Raw genomic sequence first — 22,672 nt, 5'->3', positions numbered from 1 at the left:
AACTGTTTAATTTGTTGACAAATGAAAAGACAGTATAAAAATACAGGGTATTTAGGGTCCATCCCAGGTGAGTGCAGCCACACGGATGTTCACTGATATCCGATATTGAACTCCCAGCGAGGTCCATGTCCGATGGTCGCGCTGCTAATCCGTGCACATCGAAAACAAGGCGCTGGGGGAGGAATTGCTCTTGGCGCTGCTGCGTGGGCATTTTTAGGGCATTTGGCCGATGCTTGCCCGAGCAGCTGCCAGCTCAGGCAGAAACGGATGTTCTGTGAATGTTTGGTTCCTGGGAAGAAAGGAGCGTGCTGTTTGGGGTCTCGCCCAACTCACAGAGAGCTCCTTGTTCTCGCACCCAGGACGTTTTTTTTGTTTTTTGTTTTTTTTTACCCATTAGGCCTCAGATTGGCGCCGGTGAGTGTGGCTGGAGGAAAGAACGACCTCCCAGGGAAATAGTGCTCGGCCCACTTGGGTTACCCGTTCCTCCTGCTCGATATCGGGGTTGTTTTGGGGCTTCCTGGTCAGAGCTCCATGATGCTGCTCCATATAGGAGATGCCTGCCAACACAAAGCAAAACTGTTGGCAGTTTTGGAATAAAGCCTCATTCCAGCCTGTCGCCGTGTTCAAACCTGGACCAGGCAGTTTACATGCAGATGGCAAAGCACGCAGCACGACTTACAGGCTCTCAAGATGACCGGTGTAAATATTTAACGCTCTACAAAGCTCAGTTTATCACCATGCCCATCAAACGGAGGTCAAATATCAATTTAAATACCGAGGTTGAACAGGAAAAAGAAAAGAGAAGTAAACACACGGACAGATGTTTACTAAATAACCCGTGAAAGATGACATGATGAGGGTGCCACTGCAAAGCAGTGAATCCTGTTGTATCCTGGCTGGAATTCCTATTATTATTTATTTTTCTCCTGTTACCAAGGTATGGATGAGTTATTGGACCAATTCCAATAACTCATCCATACATTGGTAACTTTCTGTTCATTTCGGCACTCCTATAGTCCAGGCCAGGCGTAAGCTGGACACAAACAATGGCACTGATTGGCCCATCGGGGGCGCTACAACGTGCATTCTAAGTCAAAGGCTCATTGCTACCACGTTTGACCCAGTAAAGTGAAACTTAATACACATGCAGCTGGACATTCTGAACAACTTTGCAATTGGGACCTCTAATGTCCGCCTGTAATTATTTTCCGCCATTTTAAATTTTTGAAACGCCTTCAAAAATGTTCTTCTCATGAACCATAAGTCTGAATGACACAAACTGTGCATGTCCACAGGAACATGAACATAGTTTGGACAAAGCTAAGGGATTGCCCAAAAACACCACTTGGCCCACAGTGGCCACTGTAATAAGCACTTTCAGTCTAAGGCTCATTGCTGCACCCAGGTGCATCTAGAGAACTAGAGATCTAGGACATACTGTGCACAATGTAAGGAATGACAAGGAATGACAAGGAATGACAAGGAATGACAAGGAATGAGGGCTTCTACCGCTCATTCTTTGTCATTCAGTGGAACCCGGTCCATTTCTCCCATGCGGCTTTGTTTTTATTTGACTTTGTTAATAAATTTGTTCATTTCACAGTGTGTTTATTTAGCGTGGTTCTCTCGCCACATTGAAAGAAACTAGTACAATTGATCACCGTTTCTGAATAAAAGGATCGATTCCCTATTTTTTAACCTAGGCCTGGTTAAAACCGGGGTCTAAGAATGTAAAACTGTTAGAGCTCCTTTTTGAAAATGGGAAATTCCCATTATAGTCACACATGTTTTATGTTTATAATAACAGCATCTGTAGACCCTTACTTAACTTCCTGTTTCTAGTCTCAGGTTGATGCGGATGTAGCCAAAAGGGTTTATTTGCAGCTGTGCAGAAAAAAATCAATAGATTCAAAAATGAATACAGTCTTAAAAGAAATAAAGATTGACAGATAGTGAGCATCCCGTTTTTGAACATAATTTGCCCCATTGCACTGCATGGAAGCCCAGTGAGAAGCTGCAGTAAAGAGTTTAGCGAGGTTGTTCTAAGAACTGTTAAATGATGGAAAACAAACATTTTAATTAGGGCCTGGGGGTGAAATACATATCCTGTAAATGGTGTGCGATATCAAAATAAAAGCACTGAATATATGACAGTCAATTTAATAAACAAACACTCTGTGTGTAACTATGCTGTCTGCAAGGTTAGGGTTAGACTGGTTTGTTATGTTCCAAGCTGGTTTGTATCGTCACTTTAGGAATTCCCACGAAGGAGCACTCCTCGGTTCCTTTGCAATAACAAGGATTCGTGACCTAATCATCAACAACGTCCTTTTAAGTAAGAAATATCTACACGCAGTCCATGTTTGAAGTCATTGCATGTGGAATTTGACCTTTGTGCATTTGTAAACCATTTGAAGTGAATATAGAGGTCGGAAATTGTGTACAAGATTGAATAATCCCTCACATTATCCCTTCGATTAGATTAGATAATGAAAATATGACTATCAAATATGTAATCCTAAATCATCTTAAATCATGTATAATACAATTGTCAAATCTTGAGCAGTTTGAGCTGGGTATCTGAAAGCGCTGCTTTCACATTTAGTCAACCTTTGACACCTAAATACCGGTTAACGTTAAACTCAGCCTCCATTCACAGCAGCAATCAGATGATCTCCTTTAAGGGAAATGTAATGATTAAAAAAAACAACAACATACAGTATATCATGTACTGGACCCGTTTTTGCCTCAATTACAAAAAATAGCAAAAGCCCGGTCCAATCCTGTGGAAATCTGCTTCTCTGTCTTCTTCTGGTACGTGGCTGAGCTTGTCCTTACAGGCTGCCGTAGAGCATCCAGAGCAGTAGGGTGCCGTGCACGCTTCGTGCACACGCCGAGCTGAAGACTATGCGTCCCTCCACCGAGGGGTGAACCTTCTGCCGCTCGCTGATGTAGTTGGCCACGACAGCAATGTCCAAATCCCCTAGAGCAGAGGCACAAAGAAGACAGAATAGATTGTTTATATGATGGTCATTAAAATGCCTTCCTGCAGCTGAAAATGTACAGAAGCTGTTGTGCTTTGTAAGAAAGTTTAATCTGTTTTCCATTCACTCTGTTTTATCTGGGGCCGGGAAGCAGGAACGTGCCCTCTAAGCTCATCATCAAGCTCCGGGACCTGGGATTCAACACAGGCCTGTGTAGCTGGATCCTGGAATTCCTGACAGGCAGATCCCAGGCTATGCAAATGGGCACCACCACCTCCTCCACACTGACCCTCAGCATTGTAGCCCCCCATGGCTGTGTGCTCAGCCCCCTCCTATACTCCCTGTTCACTCACGACTGCGTTCAACACCATCATAAAATTTGCTGACCACACCACAGTCACACCTACAGAGAGGTGGTGAGAGCCCTGACATCATGGTACCAGGATAAGAACCTCCATCTCAACGACAGCAAAACAAAGGAGCTTTTTGTGGACTACAGGAAGCCGCAGGAAGGAGAGCACGCCCCGATTCACATCAATGGGGCCGCAGTCGAGAGAGTCGTCAGTTTCAGGTTCCTTGGGGGTCCACATCAGCGTGGTCCTGTCCTGGTCCCGTCACACTTGCATCATCGTCACGGCGGCGTGACTGCGGCTCTTCTTCCTTCGACCGCAGGCTGAGGCAGTTCGGCATTGGACTCCAGGGTACTCTGCGACTTCTATCCATGCACCGCTGAGAGTATCTTAACCGGCTGCATCACTTATTGGGGCGATCAAGATCTGCTGCCAAACAAATGCAGTGTGAGCTGAGGTTAGCCAGGCCTCTGCGGAGTCGACTGCAGCTCTCCCGGCTCTGAACCGACTTGGAGTTGGCGAGCTGTGGTCGGCCCTCTGGGTGAGCACTGTCCCCTGAAATTTTTTTTTATTATGCGTTTTTGTTATTGCGATTTACAGTCCATTTATGCTATTTAAAAACATGTACAAACACTAAGTTTAGTGATGACTAAACGACGAACTGTCTCCGTGTTAACAGTAAAATCAAATATCTTTTTTTTTTGTAATGGCCTATTCAAAAGGTTCTCAAAAACCTTTTTCTGTTTTCCAAAATAGCCCAGTCAAAACTTCCAAAATTAAATGAAAATCGAACTTTACTGGTTTCCAAATGAGAGACGGAGCATGTCCGCAGGTGCACGAGCCAAATGGGATGTTGACACTACACCATTCTTAGATATATATATATATATATATATATAGAGATATAGATTTAGCTTTTATTAATACGTGAATACTTTTTATATATACTTTTAAATATTTTTATTATTTATTATTACTGTTTTTACTTTTGTATTACTTTATACTTTTCACTTTGACTGTTTATTTTACTTACCTGCATTGTCTAAGGGAGCTCGGAACAAATGAATGTCATGGCCAGCAATGACTGATACTGTTTGGGTTGTTGTGCGTTTGACAATAAAAAACAGTATCTTGACTAAACACCACTTTGAAAAACCGCTAACCCAGTTGATCTAACACAAGAGAAACCGAGAAAAACGAAACCCGAAATCCAGCGACCGATGTGACTTATTTCTGTTTGATCAAACCTAACAGTTGCACGTGTTGCGTCTTCCACGCTTCCTCTATGCGGCGGGGAAGGATCAAAGAACTATTTGAGGGGCCACTAAGGTTCCCGTTTCAGAAGGTTTGGCGACATTTAACCCTTTCAACCGGCCAGGGATGTCACATTTTGCGTTTTCTTTTTCGCATGTTGTTTGAATTTCTTGAGACTCACCGCTGTCATGCTTCAGGTTCTCCTCTTTGATCATGGAGAAGCCGTCCCCGCCCGTCACCAGGTAGGAGGGCAGCACCACCTTGTAGACCTTGTCTGCCTGCAGGGGCTCGTAGCGGGGGACCCGGCACTCGGTGCACAGGACCCTAACGCTCCTCAGCCGCTGCCCCGGGGCCTGGGACAGGTCATACTCCACCCGGAACCCTGCGGGGAGACACGCAGCTCAGGCCTTTTCTGTGGGAGCGGTGGATCGGCCTTAAGACCTTATGACCTTATGACCCTACGGCACGCCGACGTTTCTGATGTCCCACACAGAGTTTCCATTAGAAAAAATTGGTGCCGCTCAACGTGTCCTGGAAGATTTCAATTTCCCGGACAAATGGGAGACATTCCGGTCAAATATTATCGGTGTTTATTGAGCTGATTTATATTTTTTATTGAATATTCAAAATAAAACAAATCCTGTCAGTAAACAACATTTTTAAAATATATTAATAAAAATTAGGAATATTAAAACTTTAAATCAAATAATTTAACAAGTTCAGCTGCTTTGATCAACAGTTCACTAAAATACAATTTTGATCAAATCAAAAACAAAATAAATATGGCAAGTAGGTTGTGACCTGGGTCTAGGTAATTGGGGCCCAGGATCAGAGTGGCTGCATACCTGTTCCTCGTTCGTTGGTATAACCAGCAACAGGTAAAACCCCCATCCCCACACACACTTAGGAGAGAGGAGCCCTGTCATAACCTGTGTCCACTTGTGAGTTTTCTACCTCTCTGTGTTTTTGTGCTGGAGGGCCCTGAACATGCCACTTGGTTGGCACGTGGTAGGCAAGACTGCCACATAGGTTTTAATGAATAAAGTTTGTGGTCCCGTCAACATAGTTTACACAATGAATATTTACCGTCTGCTTTGGGTCGGAACTTCCGGAAATATCCCCAAAAAACGCCAAACTATGAATGTATGTGTCCCAACGACACTTCATCTTCTGTTTCTGCTCACAGAGTTCTAGATGCTGCGCTCTGTCTCCGCTCTGTGTCTACTGTGTTTACAAGCACAACCTATCCACGAGGGAGGGGGCGGTTCTATATCGAAAAATGTAATTTGTCAAAGGTGAAGCTTTCAGATCAGTGTTAGATCGTCCAAACTGATTGGCTTCCCGTTGAAACTCGCCGAGCATGGTAATGAACAGATCTGCGGACTTTTTTATTGAAATGATCCACCCAGCACTAATTCAAATTGTCCTGGTAGGGAATTATTTCCACCGGACATAATGACTGGAAAGATTTATGTGGGACTTAAACTGATTTTAATTACCGGATAACGGAAACACTTGTCCCACGTACCGGACACTTGCAGGAATTCCCCCCTGGCGCTGCCGTATCTCTGGACCGAGTGCTCGAAGGCCTTGCTCAGCGTGGAGCCCCGGACCTGGACCAGGTCGAAGGTTCCCCCAAACGGCATGACGGCGATCAGGTCCTCCATGGTGATGGAGCCTGCACACGGCCACAGACACAACCTGTATTAATGCTGCTAGGAATCAATGACTACCTTGAAATTAAAATAAATACAACAAATAACACGTTTTTCAACATTTGTCGTGAAGATTGTGAGTAATTGAAAAATGTCAGCCTGCTTACAAAGAAAAGTACTAACATCATAATTACATATCCAATAACTTTTGAATTAACATTATCAATCATGCATCTTGAATTGGTGCACTTTAGGGTGGGAGCTTTTTCCCACCATAAAGCGCACTAATTCAAGAACATTGCTACCATTTAGAATGGTTTTGCCGATTTTACGTGAACCTATCCTGTAATCCAGGGGTTCTCAACCTCTCATATCAAGGAGCCTCAGTTTGATACACATTTTAGGCCACAAACCCCAATCTGAGAAGGTTCTTCATTGTGAGATGTGATAGTCCAAACTTCCATACCACTTTATACTATGGTTATAGGGATAACAGGATCAAAACGATCATAATTGTAGATCCTCTAACGGTGCTAACATCTTGTTGGTGACCCCCTAGAAGCTGTTGAAGGACTCCTGCTGGGGGTCCCCGGACCTTACGTTGAGAACCACTGCTTTAATCGGTCAAAATTGAAACCTAGTTATGCCCTGTTTTCATTCCCCCTTATCCCAGTGCAAAGAGAGCAGTATACATGACAAAGACATTACATCATAGATTCTTCATAGATTCTATATGTCGATATATTGATATGATGGAGTTGCAGACACACCGTTTCGACTTTGCTCGTCGATGGACGTGCGGATGGATCCTCCGTTGAGGATGCAGGACCCCACGTGGTTCCACTGGAGTTCATCAGCGAACTTGATGTTGTTGTGGATCTGCGTGGAGAACATCCCATCAGCCAGACGCTCCACATCCCATCACGTGACATGAAGCACTGAACCTCCTCACCATGGCGTCGCAGATCAGGTTTCCCAGGTTGCACTCGCGGAAGCGGCACTCCTCGAAGGTCCCGTTCAGGTAGACCAGGGTCTTCCCCACATACTGGCTCGAGTAGTTGCCCAGGTTCTTCTTCCACTCCTCCACCTCGGCAGCGATTTCGGGATCTAGACGGGGGACAACGCGTAAGATCGTCATCTGTCTGCTTCTCTCGAAAAACACTCCCGTTTGGAGGGTGGGAGGGTTTGTCCTGGAAATTGTCCTGTGTGCGTAGAAAAGTTAGGAAAACCACAGAATGTCCTAATGAAGCAGCCGCCGCGTCCTACCCGGGGGGACAGAGCTGTCCAGCAGGATGGGGTTTCCCGTGGACTTCAACACGTTTCCCTCTTCGTCGAAGGTCACCTTGAGGAAACCCAAGTATTTCCCGAAGGCGTAGGCCTGCACTACGGGGACGTCGCGCCCATCGTCTGACCGGACCATGAAGGGGTAGGGCCCGGCGGGGACCTCGGAAGAGGGAGGGGGTCCTAGTGGGAAGCAACAAGGGAGAAGGGGTCATCAAGGTGGAGATACTTAGAACAATAGGGAAGACGGCAGAAAAGTGTTTTGAGCAACCGTAAAGATGGATAAAGGCAATCAGTGATGAGGATCATAAAAGCCTAAATCAGGGGTTTTTATAGCAAAAAAAAAGTTGTACACACTTTATCTGCCTGTGGTGTAACATTCAACTTCAATCGTGCTGACAAAAGGTCCAAATCTCACAAAATAAATACCAATACCATCATTAGTACCATCATTATGAATTGGTATTATGTGTTGGTAATGGATTGCCAGGATCCTTTTCTGTTTTTATTAATATCTGCACCATAACTTTTTTTAGTAATAAGTGGTGCATGTCCGTCAGTTTAACCAGTTTGACTGAATGTCAATGGTTCAGTCCTGTGTTTCACAATGGACGATAAAACAGTCAATTAAAGTCAAACACCGGGGAAAGACAGTCTTGTCTTGTCTTGTGACCCTTAAGCCCTGGCTTCAATGGAAGGAAGCAGAATAAAACTGGTTCTCATCAAGCTGCCACGTAGTCTCCACCGCGCCAAGCCTTGGCTCAGTTTGTCTAAAGCCAGTGCAGAACTTTTTAACATTCCCACACATGAGTCAGGAATCACGTCTGCGGTGATGATTTAAACTCTGGGTTTGGTGACAACAGTGTGGGGTTTTTTTTGGAAATAGCTGTTGGCGAGTGTGTTACCACACTTATTTTCCACCACAGTGTGACGGTTCAATTCTGTTTACCTTATTTTTCCAGTGCAGCCATATTTAGTTGTGGCCAGTCTATTTTATCCCAAACCACAATAAAATACACACCAGGAGACTGGCAGGGTGCCTCAACTCAAAAAGAACAATAAACAACAGTAACTGTTAAGTAACTACTAAACTAGAGGAGGCAACGGAACACATCAACGGTTTGAATTCTGCCAACATAATAAATAAATAATAAAGGTTAAAAAGTAGACTGACAAAATCAGATATCACGCCACTTGACTGACACCTTGATATTGATAATTTTCATGATATTTTGGGGATGAAAATACATTATCACACAACAAATATTATATTTGAGAAACGATCACTAGTAGTAGGATATTATAACCAAGCAGGTAAGAATGTCTAGAACAGCCGTAGGGACAAACTTTAACTATAGCGCTTTATTACAACCAAAATCCCAGACGATGTATAGTCTCATATCACGAAAGCGACATTATAACGATATAACACCCAGTCCTTTAAAATGTACAGATTTTTTTGTTTTTTTCAGATATTGTTGGGTGGTGAGACGAGACCTGATGGGACGAAGTGAACCAGGCTTAACAAGAATTTGGGGGACTCAAAAAGAACATGTAATAATTGCCCATTATACTCAATAATACATCAGTGATGAAATGAAGAAGTTCACAGTGAACAGTCAGTTCACATCAAAAATCATGAGAAAATCATAACTATAGGATAAAATGTGTATGTATGTGACAAATATTCTCTTGAACTTGAACTTGAACTTCAACTTGAACTAATAATGCAGGAATGCAAAAAGAAGGGACAATTAACATGACTTTATGAACGTAAACGAGCCATAACTAAAGCAATAAAGACAACGCAATGAAAGAAAAGACAAAGACCAGAGAACAGAAATAGAGAAAGAAAGTCTTTGGTTAAAATCTCTAAGCAGCCTGTCGGTCAGAGGCTCCACAGTCTAATGATGAAAAGCCCAAAGATCCTCAGACAAACGAGGATTTTTATCACATTGAGAGACATTGAGAGAATGCCACCACAGGTTTTACCAGGAACAATTAACAGAAAAATAAACTGACAAATTAAATACTATCAAATAAAACCAGGTTGGAGTACCTGGCAAATGGACAAAAAGGGCAAAGAGCAACAAGCCAACCAACCAAATCACTTTTTCAGCATTTTATTGTAATTTCTTTGGCTTTTAGTTAGTTAAGTTCCCCTCTCTGGGAATAAATATATCTCACTGAGCCAACTATCACTTCTACTGCAGTAGCTTTAGTAGGAGTAGTTATTATAGTAGTGCTTCTAGTAGCAGTAGTAGTTACAGGAGTTCTATTAGTGGTAGAAGAGGTGTTTTATAACCTATATTTATATATGTGTATTAGAAGCCTGACCAATGCAGTAAGAGTGCTACTAATACGAATTGTACTAGTTGGTAGTATGTCCTACTCGTACCTGTGTAGAGGAAGGTGTTAGTGTGTCCCCCGACCACCACGTCCACACCCCGGACTTTCTTGGCGATCTCCTGGTCCACCTCGAAGCCCGAGTGTCCCAGAGCAATGATCTTGTTGACGCCCAAGGTCAGCAGCTTGTCCACCTGCAGCTGCAGGGCCGACACCTCGTCCTCGAACCGCAGGTGGGGTCCTGGGGGAAGAGGATTTGGAGCAATGAGGTCCCCTGTTCCCCAATGACAAATCCGACTTAAAGATGTCAAACGGTGGAATCAGTGTCGGGGACCAGACAAACCGGCAGATGGGACAGATAGACAGGCCGATAGACATGACAACTCAAAGAGAGAGGTTTTCTGAGAAAGGTCGACCAGAGAGAGACGCACTGACATCCAGACCAAGAACTTGACTAACTGTGTTCAGAAGACCCACAGCAAGTGAGACAGACAACGCAAGGAGAGGCAGACTGGTGTTTGAAAGAAGGAACCAGGAGAGAGAGAGAGAGAGAGAGAGAGAGAGAGAGAGAGAGAGAGAGAGAGAGAGAGAGTGAGAGAGAGAGGGCGAGAGAGAGAGAGAGAGAGAGAGAGAGGCTGTGGCTGTGGCTATGGCTACCGCCCCGTGCACGATCCTCCACTGGATGTCGCCCATCCGTTTGTCGACGGGAGGCTTGTGCAGAGATAACCAGCGGCCATCAGGGGATGCTCCGGGGCCAAAGGGCTTTCTTGCCCACTGCCTCAAATCCCCCCAGCTTGGGAGTAGCAAAAGTCAGGAGGCTGTCCTGCTCCTCCTCCCACTGCACAGCAGGAGAGACCATTAGCGAAGGACACACATACTCACACTCATCGTCCAATTGGTCAGACAGAGTACGGTTCTCCATAAAAGCCCTATAGGGCACTGGCAGGGAAGCACAGACTTCATCCACCAACCTGTGCAGCAGTCTGGAGGATCTGATGCCTGTTGTCTCCATGAGCTGCTCCACGGATGCCTTCAGCAGATGACCCAACTTGACGCACCCAGCCCTGTGCAAGCTGGAGCGCAGGCTGGAGGAGGAAAGGAGCCCAGAGTCCAGCAGTGGGTCCCCAAACAAAGGCTCCCCAAACAGCCACATCCCAGGGGTAATTGTGGTGTCACGGTGGACTTAAAAACCTGCCATGACTGCAGCACTGACTGATAGAAGGGATTCAGCCCTGTTAAGTCCATCCCCTCGGTCCACAGCAGTAACAGCTGCTTGTCATAAGAGAGGCGTCCCGCCCGCCTGAGCAGCACCTTCCTTGTGTCCAGCCAACGCAGTCCAAAACTGTACATCAGCCTCTGCGCGGTTTGGAGGTCGAATGCCGTGACCCTGAATGAGGGTGTCAATGAGGCCTTGACCCCCCTCCTGGACTGGTAGATACAGGGCTGCTGCTCTGATCCAGTGCTGACCGGATCAGAAGGATCTACAAAATAAACGCCTCAACTGCTTTCATTTCAGTGATTATTGCGTTCACTTTTCTCTCCCGATTACCAAAGATACGAGGTACCCTCGTGTTGAGGAGAATCTGCTTCTGCTTTACTGCTCATGCCATGGTGTTGCGAATCACAGCATTTTAGGGTGACCGCTGGAAGTGAAATCGGCAGCAGGTCTTTAAGGCGGGATACCTGTAGCCTTAGAAACAAACTAAACCCTTGAGGACAATTCCACACAGAGGCACAGAAACCAATATAGAGCCACTGAGATGGTAGACGGTCTGAGATACGGACAGGCAGGCAGACAGACGTAGCATCCAGGTGTAGTTACCGGGCTGCGACAGGGCGGGGGTCTCCTGTGAGGTGTATCCCACGACGCCCACCTGCTGGTTGTCCACTTTGAGGATGGTGTAGGGCAGGTAGTGGCCCTGCAGTTTAGGGACCTGCGAGGGATCGGACCGGATGTTGGCACTGAGGACGTGGCATTTAACTTCCCGGAGGAACGGCTGAAGCAGACCCTCCACACCGTTGTCAAACTCATGGTTCCCCAATGCCTTGGGAAGAAAAGCACAAACGGATGCAATGAAGAAGTTAAAGACGTTAACGACAACATTTGAAGTAATTCAAGTGTTGTTTGGATGCATGGATGGATGGTTGGAAAGATGGATGGATGGTTTGATAGATGGATGAATGGTTGGATAATGCAAAGTTGGATGGTTTGATTGATGAATGGATGATTGGATGGAAATATGGATGGTTGGCTAGATGGATGTTGCATGGATATGGATGGTTGGATGGATGGTTGATGGATGGTTGGATGGATGCATGCTGGATGGTTGGTTTGATAGATGGATGGATGGTTGGATGTTGCAAAGATAGATGCTTTGATTGATGGATGGATGATTGGATTCAAAGATGGATGGTTGGCTAGATGGATGGTTGCATGGATATGGATGGTTGGATGGATGGATGGATGGTTGGACAGCCGGATGGATGGTTGGACGGATGGATGGTTGGATGTATGGATGAATGGCTGGATGGATGGATGCATGATTGGATGGATGGTTTGATAGACAGATGAATGGTTGGATATTGCAAAGATGGATGGTTTGATTGACGGATGGATGATTGGATAGAAGGTTTGATGGTTGGCTAGATGGATGGTTGGATGGATATGTATGGTTGGATTGATGGATGGATGGATGGTTGGATGTATGTATGAATGGTTGGATGGATGGATGCATGATTGGATGAATGGTTGGATGTTGCAAAGGTGAATGGTTTGATTGACGGATGGATGATTAGATGGAAAGTTTGATGGTTGGCTAGATGGACGGTTGCATGGATATGGGTGGCTGGATTGATGGTTAGATAGATGGATGGTTGCATGGATGGATGGATGGATGGTTGATGGTTGGATGGATGAACTATTATTTGCTTGTTGGGAACATGTTAGACTCTGAATCTCTCATTTGGGGAAGTTTGAAAGTCTTCTTTCGATCCCCGTACATCACTGAGGTTTTGATGTATTTCAGTTCTTCTTTTCAAGATGTCAGCTCTGTGGGTGTTTTTTTTCCCCCCACAGTTCCAAACCGAGTGTTTGAAGCACCTGCTCCGTTACAAAATTCCTAATTCATCGTTTGTTCTGGAGGGGAAGCTCCTGTATTCAAGTCCAATGTGCTGATCGAAGCTTTGCAGAGCGTCCGTCAACCAGACCATTTCAGGCTTTACAGGAAGATTTTTCCCTCAACTAAAGATCGTTTTCGTAATCAATTGATTGGTTGATTTTTTCGGATGGACCATAGGATTATTGTCAAATAGAGCATATCAGTATAAAACTGGACAATATTCCACTCTACAGCCAATATCACGATTTATTACAGTTTGTTTCAAGCGTTTTGAAGCAACACTGTCGTTTTAATTTGCCTAAATTCTATGAGCTGCCAGTATGAAATAATGAAACAAAATGAATTGGGCGTAAAGAAAACAAACAAACAAACAGTGAAACGGGGAAATCTATACCACCACAGAGGGTCGAAGCATGAAGGACTTCTCTAAATAAAATATCTATAATATATAATAACTAATGTGCTAATTAAAACCAAGCAGGCCCTCCCAGTCATTTTGATCCCCCAGGTCCTAGTGCCTCATCCTTCCTGCTACATATTTCATCCCTCTAATGTAGGAGTTAGGATGATGTACTACATTATACGTACAATAAAAAAAAGTTTTGATACTGTAAAACATAATATTATGTAATATATTACTGGTCGACAAATAAACTGGATATTTATTTTTAAACCCTGTCAGTGACAAAAAAAACCATATGAACTAATTAAATGCAAAAATAATAATAAAAAGTACTATCACTACTCATAATATAACAGAGTGAACTAGTACTAATGACAAAGTTAACTCATACTAATAACAAAGTAAACTGGTACAAATAGCAAATTAAACTTCAACTAATAACAAAGTAAACTAGTACTAACAACAAAATAAACTAGTACTAATAACAGAGTGAACTAGTACTTATGACAAAGTCAACTAGTACTAATAACAGATTAAACTAGTACTAATAACAGAGTAAACTAGTACTAATCACAGCTTAAACTAGTGCTATTAACACATTAAACCAGTACTAATAACAGAGTAAACTGGTACTAATATAGAAGTCCTGGCATGTCACAAAGCGTACAAGTCCTGGCATGTTGCTCATGATGTAACATTATTTCATTAATTTGTTAATTTGTGTGAGGACATTTTGCAGCAGTTTGAGATGAGCAGCAGCCTGTCAGCAGCCTGTCAGCAGCCTGTCAGCCGCCTGTCAGCCGCCTGTCAGCCGCCTGTCAGCCGCCTGTCAGCCGCCTGTCAGCCGCCTGTTCACTGGAGGTTCTGCTAGAGGCTCTAATCACCGGGTGTCAAGACATTTTACTGCATACGTGTATGACTGTATGTATATGTATGTGACAAATAATGTATGTTACTTGTACTAATAGAGTACTAATAACAAAGTAAATGAGTACCTATAACAAATTTAAGTAGTACTAATAAAGTCAACTAGTACTAATTACAGAGTAAACTAGTATCTATAACAGATTAAACTAGTATGAATAACACATTAAGCTAGTACCAATAAAGTAAACTAGTACTAATAACGCAGTAAACTAGTACTTATAACAGATGAAACAAGTACTAATAACAGAGTAAACTAGTACTTATAACAAATTAAACAAGTACTAATAACAGAGTAAACTAGTACTAATAACAAAGTAAACTAGTACTAAGAACACATTGAACTAGTACTTATAACAGATTAAACTAGTACTATTAACAGAGTAAACTAGTATTAATAACAGTAAACTAGTACTTGTAACAAAGTAAACTAGTACTTATAACAGAGTAAAGTAGTACTAATAACACTTCTAACAAGTACTAATAACATATTAAACTACTTCAAATTACACATTGATCTAGTACTAACAACCGATTGGACTAGTACTAATAACAGAGTAAACAAGTACTAATAACAAAGTAAACTAGTACTTATAACGAAGTAAACTAGTGCTAATAACACATTAAGCTAGTACTAATAAAGTAAACGAGTACTAATAATACAGTAAACTAGTACTTATAACAAATTAAACAAGTACTAAAAACAGATTAAACTAGGACTTGTAACAGAGTAAACTAGTACTGATAACAAAGTAAACTAGTTATAATAACAGATTACACAAGTAGTATTAATACATTAAACTAGTACTTATAACACATTAAACTAGTATTATTAACACATTAAACTAGTACCAATAACAGATTAAACTAGTACTATTAACAGATCAAACTAGTACTATTAACAGATTAAACGAGTACTATTAACACATTAAACTAGTACTATTAACACATTAAACTAGTGCTATTAACACATTAAACTAGTACTATTAACACATTAAACTAGTGCTATTAACAAATTCAGCTATTACTAATAACACATCAAACTAATACTAATAGCATAGTAAACTAGTACGATCAACAGATTAAACTAGAACTATTAACACATTAAACAAGTACTATTAACAGATCAAACTAGTGCTATTAACACATTAAACGAGTACTATTAACAGATTAAACAAGTACTATTAACACATTAAACTAGTACTATTAACACATTAAACTAGTGCTATTAACACATTAAACTAGAACTATTAACACATTAAACAAGTACTATTAACACATTAAACTAGTACTATTAACAGATTAAACTAGTACTATTAACACATTAAACTAGAACTATTAACACATTAAACAAGTACTATTAACAGATCAAACTTGTACTATTAACAGATTAAACTAGTACTATTAACATATTAAACGAGTACTATTAACACATTAAACTAGTACTATTAACACATCAAACTAGTGCCATTAACAAATTCAGCTATGACTAATAACACATCAAACTAATACTAATAACATAGTAAACTAGTACTATAAACAGATTAAACTAGAACTATTAACACATTAAACAAGTACTATTAACAGATCAAACTAGTACTATTAACAGATTAAACAAGTACTATTAACACATTAAACTAGTGCTATTAACACATTAAACTAGTACTATTAACACATTAAACTAGTGCTATTAACACATTAAACTAGTACAATTAACACATTAAACTCTTACAATTAACACATTAAACTAGTGCTATTAACAAATTCAGCTATTACTAATAACACATCAAACTAATACTAATAACATAGTAAACTAGTACTATCAACGGATTAAACTAGAACTATTAACACATTAAACAAGTACTATTAACAGATCAAACTAGTACTATTAACAGATTAAACGAGTACTATTAACATATTAAACGAGTACTATTAACACATTAAACTAGTGCTATTAACACATTAAACTAGTACTATTAACACATTAAACTAGTGCTATTAACACATTAAACTAGTACAATTAACACATTAAACTCGTACAATTAACACATTAAACTAGTGCTATTAACACATTAAACTAGTGCTATTAACAAATTCAGCTATTACTAATAACACAACAAACTAATACTAATAACATAGTTAACTAGTACTATCAACGGATTAAACTAGAACTATTAACACGTTAAACTAGTACTATTAACAGATCAAACTAGTACTATTAACAGATTAAACGAGTACTATTAACATATTAAACGAGTACTATTAACACATTAAAGTAGTGCTATTAACACATTAAACTTGTACTATTAACAGTTTAAACAAGTACTATTAACACATTAAACTAGTACTATTAACACATTAAACTAGTGCTATTAACAGATTAAACTAGTACTATTAACACATTAAACCAGTGCTATTAACACATTAAACTAGTACTATTAACACCTTAAACTAGTACTATTAACACATTAAACTAGTACTATTAACACATTAAACTAGTGCTATTAACACATTAAACTAGTACTATTAACACATTAAACCAGTACTATTTACACATTAAACTAGTACTATTAACACATTAAACCAGTACTATTAACACATTAAACCAGTACTATTAACACATTAAACTAGTGCTATTAACACATGAAACCAGTGCTATTAACACATTAAACTAGTGCTATTAACACATTAAACTAGTACTATTAACACATTAAACTAGTACTATTAACACATTAAACTAGTACTATTAACACCTTAAACTAGTGCTATTAACACATTAAACTAGTACTATTAACACATTAAACCAGTACTATTAACACATTAAACCAGTGCTATTAACACATTAAACCAGTGCTATTAACACATTAAACTAGTGCTATTAACACATTAAACTAGTACTATTAACACATTAAACTAGTACTATTAACACCTTAAACTAGTGCTATTAACACATTAAACTAGTACTATTAACACATTAAACTAGTGCTATTAACACATTAAACTAGTACTATTAACACATTAAACCAGTACTATTAACACATTAAACTAGTACTATTAACACATTAAACTAGTACTATTAACACATTAAACCAGTACTATTAACACATTAAACTAGTACTATTAACACATTAAACCAGTACTATTAACACATTAAACTAGTGCTATTAACACATTAAACCAGTGCTATCAACACATTAAACCAGTGCTATTAACACATTAAACTAGTGCTATTAACACATTAAACTAGTGCTATTAACACATTAAACTAGTACTATTAACACATTAAACTAGTACTATTAACACCTTAAACTAGTGCTATTAACACATTAAACTAGTACTATTAACACATTAAACTAGTGCTATTAACACATTAAACTAGTACTATTAACACATTAAACCAGTACTATTAACACATTAAACTAGTACTATTAACACATTAAACCAGTACTATTAACACATTAAACTAGTACTATTAACACATTAAACCAGTACTATTAACACATTAAACTAGTGCTATTAACACATTAAACTAGTACAATTAACACATTAAACTAGTACTATTAACACATTAAACCAGTACTATTAACATTACATTACATTACATTTAGTCATTTATCAGACGCTTTTATCCAAAGCGACTTACAATTGTTCAAACACCGACGGACGCAGCCATCAGGAGCAATTAGGGGTTAAGTGTCTTGCTCAAGGACACTACAGCATGCTAGCAGGAGGAGCCTGGGATCGAACCAGCAACCTTTAGATCACTAGACCACCAGCTCTACCGCCTGAGCTACCATCCCCACTAACACACATTAACACATTAAACTAGTACTATTAACACATTAAACCAGTACTATTAACACATTAAACTAGTGCTATTAACACATTAAACTAGTACAATTAACACATTAAACTAGTACTATTAACACATTAAACCAGTACTATTAACACATTAAACTAGTGCTATTAACACATTAAACTAGTACTATTAACACATTAAACTAGTGCTATTAACACATTAAACTAGTACAATTAACACATTCCACTAGTCTCATAATTACATCCTCCACCCACCATGGCATCGTACTGCAGCTTGTTCATGAAGTGCGCCGCCTCTCCGCCCTTGTACAAGTTGAACCACACGCTCCCCTGGAACTGGTCCCCGGCGTCCAGCAGCAGCACCGCCCGCTCCGCGCCGCGCACCTCCCGCACCTTGGTGGCGCGCCGGGCCGCCCCGGCGAAGCAGGGCGGGCGGCTGCAGCGCCCCGAGTCCCGGCTCGTCTCCTCCACCCGGGCGTGCACGTCGTTGGTGTGCAGCAGCACCAGGTCCCAGGACGCGCACGCCGTCACGCACGCGCACACGCACAGAAGGCGCGCCGCCGACATGTCGCCCCCCCACCCGCCTCCCGGTCGGAGCTGGAGGTGGAGGGATGTCAACAGTTCAGTTGTTGTTGCTGTTGTTGTTGTTGTTGTTGCTGCTGTTGTTGTTGTTGTTGTTGTTGTTGTTGTTGTTGCTGCTGTTGTTGTTGTTGTTGTTGTTGCTGTTGTTGTTGTTGTTGTTGTTGTTGTTGTTGTTGTTGTTGCTGTTGTTGTTTCTTCACACGTGGAGCTCGAGCCGCATCATGTTGACGAGCTGCCTGGATGGGACTGACTGATGCGCGTACCCGTACCGGCGAGAGCGCGCTGCGGGGTGCGGGAGGAGAGAGAGAGGGAGAGAGGGAGGGGTTCATTCTTTCTTTCTTTCATTCTTTCATTCTTTCTTTCTTTCATTCTTTCATTCTTTCATTCTTTCTTTCATTCTTTCATTCTTTCATTCTTTCATTCTTTCTTTCATTCTTTCTTTCTTTCTTTCTTTCTTTCTTTCTTTCTTTCTTTCTTTCTTTCATCTTTTACTGTAATTCTCGGGCACACAATTGAGGGCAGCCCCCACCTCCCCTGATGCCGAGGTTACATCAAGCAGCAACAAACGCACCAAAACACGGTGTAAGGACTGCACACAGATAACATCAATGAACACAAGTTGAGTTCGGGAGGTTTGAGGTCATGGTTTCAAAACGTCCGTATGTAAGTAGAGAATTTATTTTTTTACAGCGTGTCGAAGGTCACCCCGACAGGCTGGGTGGGGCATTAAAATAAACGGCTGACTTTCCGTGTGCAGAGGAGACCTGCTCGGGGGACCTTAGGCGTAAGACTTTGATAGGATCCATTGTTCCAATCCCGCCTTATAAGGAGGTCATTCTCCGGCCTTGGCCTTAAAGATAAGCAGATACCAATGTTTATTACGCCTCTCTGTCTGAGAACACCAACCCACTGCATCATTCAGGATGCAAAGATCAGTGTCCTCCATCAATTATCTACAACAGTGATAAACCGAAGAAAATAAACCAATTTCCTTTGTCGCAGTTTGCCGGCAAAGGTTGTGGTTTTTCAATGTAAATTTCTCATTGGTACCAAGATATTTATATTCAGTGACTCTCCGGGGGTTTAAATATAGACAATGCAGGCAGCGCGGCTGCACTGGGGCCCGCAGGGTGAGGGGAGGGCGGGCCCTCGTGAGTGGTTCGGATTGCCACCTCGGAGATATGACAGTGTTCAAAGAAGAACTCACGTTGAATTGAAAATGGTGCCATTTGCTATATATGTCGGCGAAAAAGGCAAAAACAATCTCCGCCGTGGTTTCTTTTTCTTTTTGGTAAAATAGTCAGGAGCAATCTATAACAGAAGGATATGCTTAAAATATGCTTATTCTACATAAACTATGCAATGCAGCTGCTCCGAGTGGTGCATCAACAACCATGCAGTAGGTAATTTTAGGACAGCAAGTTAGCTATACATTTCAAGACAAGCTATACCGGTATATGCCTAATGGTGTGTGTGTGTGTGTGTGTGTGTGTGTGTGTGTGTGTGTGTGTGTGTGTGTTTCATAACTAGTAACTAGCATGCACTAGGGCCCTGTGATAGAAAATGCAGATGATGTGACGTGCTAGGGAGGCATAGTCTTGTGAATGACACCTGACCAACGACACACAACCTCTCAGGGTTGCGAGGTGAGAGTGCACAGCTGTTCATTGCTTTTAAAGTGAATCTGTATCTCTCTTTATTCTACAGAACAGATTCCATTAATATATTCTCAGTTTGTTTCCTGTAGCAGAACAGGGTTAGCACACCGTCCACACAGTGAATTCTCCAACAGCCCGTCATAATGGCATGCACTGGGGCCTGTCGTAACTACCTTACGCCACCACTTCTCTCAATGTAAAATCCATTTACATTGAGAGATATATGTAAACCATTATAATCAATATTTCGGGCTCTAGTAAACAGCATGGATTTTGTTTTATTTGCATTGAGTAGCATTTTACTATTAATAAGAGCTTACTGAAGAGCATCAAGGGAAAGTTGCAGCTTCTCCATGGCCAGTTGTACCGAATCAGCAATACAATACACAATAGTGTCGTCACCATGAAGATGGACTTGACAACAACTCAATGAAGAGACAATATCATTCATATAAATGGTGAAGAGGAAGGGACCCAAAATTGAACCTTGTGGACCACCCTTTGTTACCAACAAAAACTCAGGCTGGGCACTGGGCACAGACTTCACACACTGACTCCTCTCAAACAAATAATTCTGAAACCAGGCACAAGCCTTTCTATCCAAACCAATACTACATAATCATTGTAAGAGCAAAGGATGATCAAATGTATCAAATGCTTTTGACCGATCCATCAAAACAGGAAAAAAAAACATTGTTAGAGAAGGGTTGAAACGTGAACTGAGAAACATGGTTCGTGGTGCACACACAATCAACATCAAAGAAGGGGGCTGTGTACGTCTTTCCAAATAGATGCCCAGCATCAGCAAAGTGTTTATTGAAGACTGGGCATATCGCATTCTGTTCTGATAACATGCAGCACCATACTTAATATGTGTATGTAGCGACTGTGTGCTTTTTTAGGGGTAGAAGCAAAAAAAAAGTGTGTTTCCGTCACCTCTGTCAAGCAAGCTGAGGCGATACCAAAAGGTCATGTGAAAGCGCTACAGACTACTGATTGGTCACAGAGAATCATCACTGAGTCATCATAGCGTGAGATTCTGTGTTAACAGAGGAAATTTAAGACCCAAACACCAAGCAGTTTATTAACTGTCAGGGCAGAGAGGAGAACACGCCGGATCGCTGCTACACCACCCTGCACAAAGCGTATCACTCCGCTCCCAGACACGCACCAGGGTGATTCAATGGCAAGCCCTGTTTCACAGCCAAACTCAGTTTTGTTTGAAAGAGGAGGAGGCATTTAAGAGTGGCAACAGGAATGGGTTTAAAGTGGCAAAACGCACAATTGGCAAACATACGTTTGTATTAGTTCTTAGATATTAAGGCAAATTCCAAATTAATGGTAATCTACAATAATCATTACATTTCATAGTCAAAGCCAGATTAGTTGCCATTATAACATAAGGGTGTATTTTGTTACAGACAATTAATTTGGTTATGCCATCTTGAGTTGTAGTTAATAAAACATTAACCTTAATAAATTCTTCAGAATTGCAAATAGGGCTTGTACATCGTTTTGTCACACCGTTGAAACCTGGACCCCATACATTGCTGCCTGCAGCTTTATTTTTTGTTTGAGTTTACTTTGCCAGGTTTGAGTAGGATAAGGTCTAAATCATAATTTGATTTTCGTTTTTTCTCACTGAAGTACATTTATTTCTAAGTTGCCTCAATCATAGCCAGTGTAAAGGATCCCCTGAGTGTCTGGCATGAGACCAGGCACTGTTCCTCTCCACGAGCAAAACTGACAACTGGTGTGAAAACCAGGGTGTTACTGTCTTTTATTCCAGGGGTTTTTGAATGGCACATGTTTATCAGAAAACTGAAAGAAAGGTTTTTATGAAAAAGTCCAGTGCCATTTCAATGCAATGGAGAACGTCAGTTAAAAAGGCCCAGCCACTAAAATGTCTAAGATTTCTCTTTGTAACCGTGGGAGATTTTGTCTTAAAAATCGTGTATTTCTGATGCGATAGGGCAGTGCAATAGGGCAGTATTCACTTATTCCGAAGACACCACAGGCAATACTTTTATCAACCCTATTGTAAAATATGAGATCAACTAGAGTAAACTGTAGTTTAGTTTCTTGATGGGTGTGATGTGCTGAAGAATGAAGGAGTGACCGCTGACACTGACTTGAATAAAATAATAATTTTATTACACAAATCAGCATCAAACCAGACTTGCCATGGATGTCCTGGGAGAGACCCGAGCCAGATGGAATCCCTCCCAAGTGACGCTCAGCATTCGCTTTAAAGCTTTACAGAGATAACATACCACATCTGGTTCCAACGCATAGGT

General features: G+C 41.2%; 2 protein-coding genes across 4 annotated transcripts in view; one reads left to right on the top strand and one right to left on the bottom strand.

Moving 5' to 3' along the window:
* LOC307248223 (sorting nexin-14-like) overlaps positions 1 to 6,215 on the top strand; it is a 34,521-nt gene extending 28,306 nt beyond the window's left edge. The window contains exons 30-31 of one of the 2 annotated variants that reach the window (XR_013844768.1): positions 3,139 to 3,875; positions 6,130 to 6,215. Coding sequence is in view for 1 of the 2 variants with exons in the window: in XM_080024548.1 (XP_079880674.1) it covers positions 3,139 to 3,153 (15 nt within the window). In the remaining variant the exon portion in view is untranslated. Of the gene's footprint in view, positions 1 to 3,138; positions 4,514 to 6,129 lie in introns of those variants that run through there. The other variant, XM_080024548.1, reaches the window with a different exon arrangement.
* Positions 20 to 18,953, bottom strand: LOC307248224 (snake venom 5'-nucleotidase-like). 2 transcript variants are annotated; one of them, XM_080024550.1, is made up of 10 exons: positions 18,391 to 18,953; positions 11,693 to 11,915; positions 9,923 to 10,111; positions 7,510 to 7,707; positions 7,196 to 7,350; positions 7,014 to 7,122; positions 6,117 to 6,266; positions 4,770 to 4,970; positions 2,839 to 2,983; positions 20 to 557 (listed from the first exon to the last, which is right to left on the bottom strand). In XM_080024550.1, exons 1-10 carry the CDS (start codon positions 18,700 to 18,702, stop codon positions 401 to 403), a joined length of 1,839 nt encoding a protein of 612 aa, XP_079880676.1. In that variant the 5' UTR covers positions 18,703 to 18,953; the 3' UTR covers positions 20 to 400. The 2 variants fall into 2 exon arrangements, with proteins under 2 accessions (XP_079880676.1, XP_079880677.1); XM_080024551.1 differs by lacking the exon at positions 20 to 557 and having other exon boundaries at positions 1,862 to 2,983.
* Positions 18,954 to 22,672: the final 3,719 nt, after the last annotated feature.

The sequence above is a fragment of the Zeus faber genome (genome assembly GCF_960531495.2).
Source record: "Zeus faber genome assembly, chromosome: 2".
NCBI classification, from domain to species: domain Eukaryota; kingdom Metazoa; phylum Chordata; class Actinopteri; order Zeiformes; family Zeidae; genus Zeus; species Zeus faber.
This window is presented reverse-complemented; position numbering and strand designations above follow the sequence as displayed.

Bases quoted from the DNA above. Each gene is read 5' to 3' on its own strand.
- LOC307248224 (XM_080024550.1), bottom strand. From the start codon at position 18,702: ATGTCGGCGGCGCGCCTTCTGTGCGTGTGCGCGTGCGTGACGGCGTGC. The intron at 4,971-6,116 runs GTACGTGGGACA...GTCTCCCCGCAG, and splicing joins GGAATTCCTGCAAGTGTCCG to GGTTCCGGGTGGAGTATGAC. The intron at 2,984-4,769 runs GTGAGTCTCAAG...CCTCTGCTCTAG, and splicing joins GAACCTGAAGCATGACAGCG to GGGATTTGGACATTGCTGTC.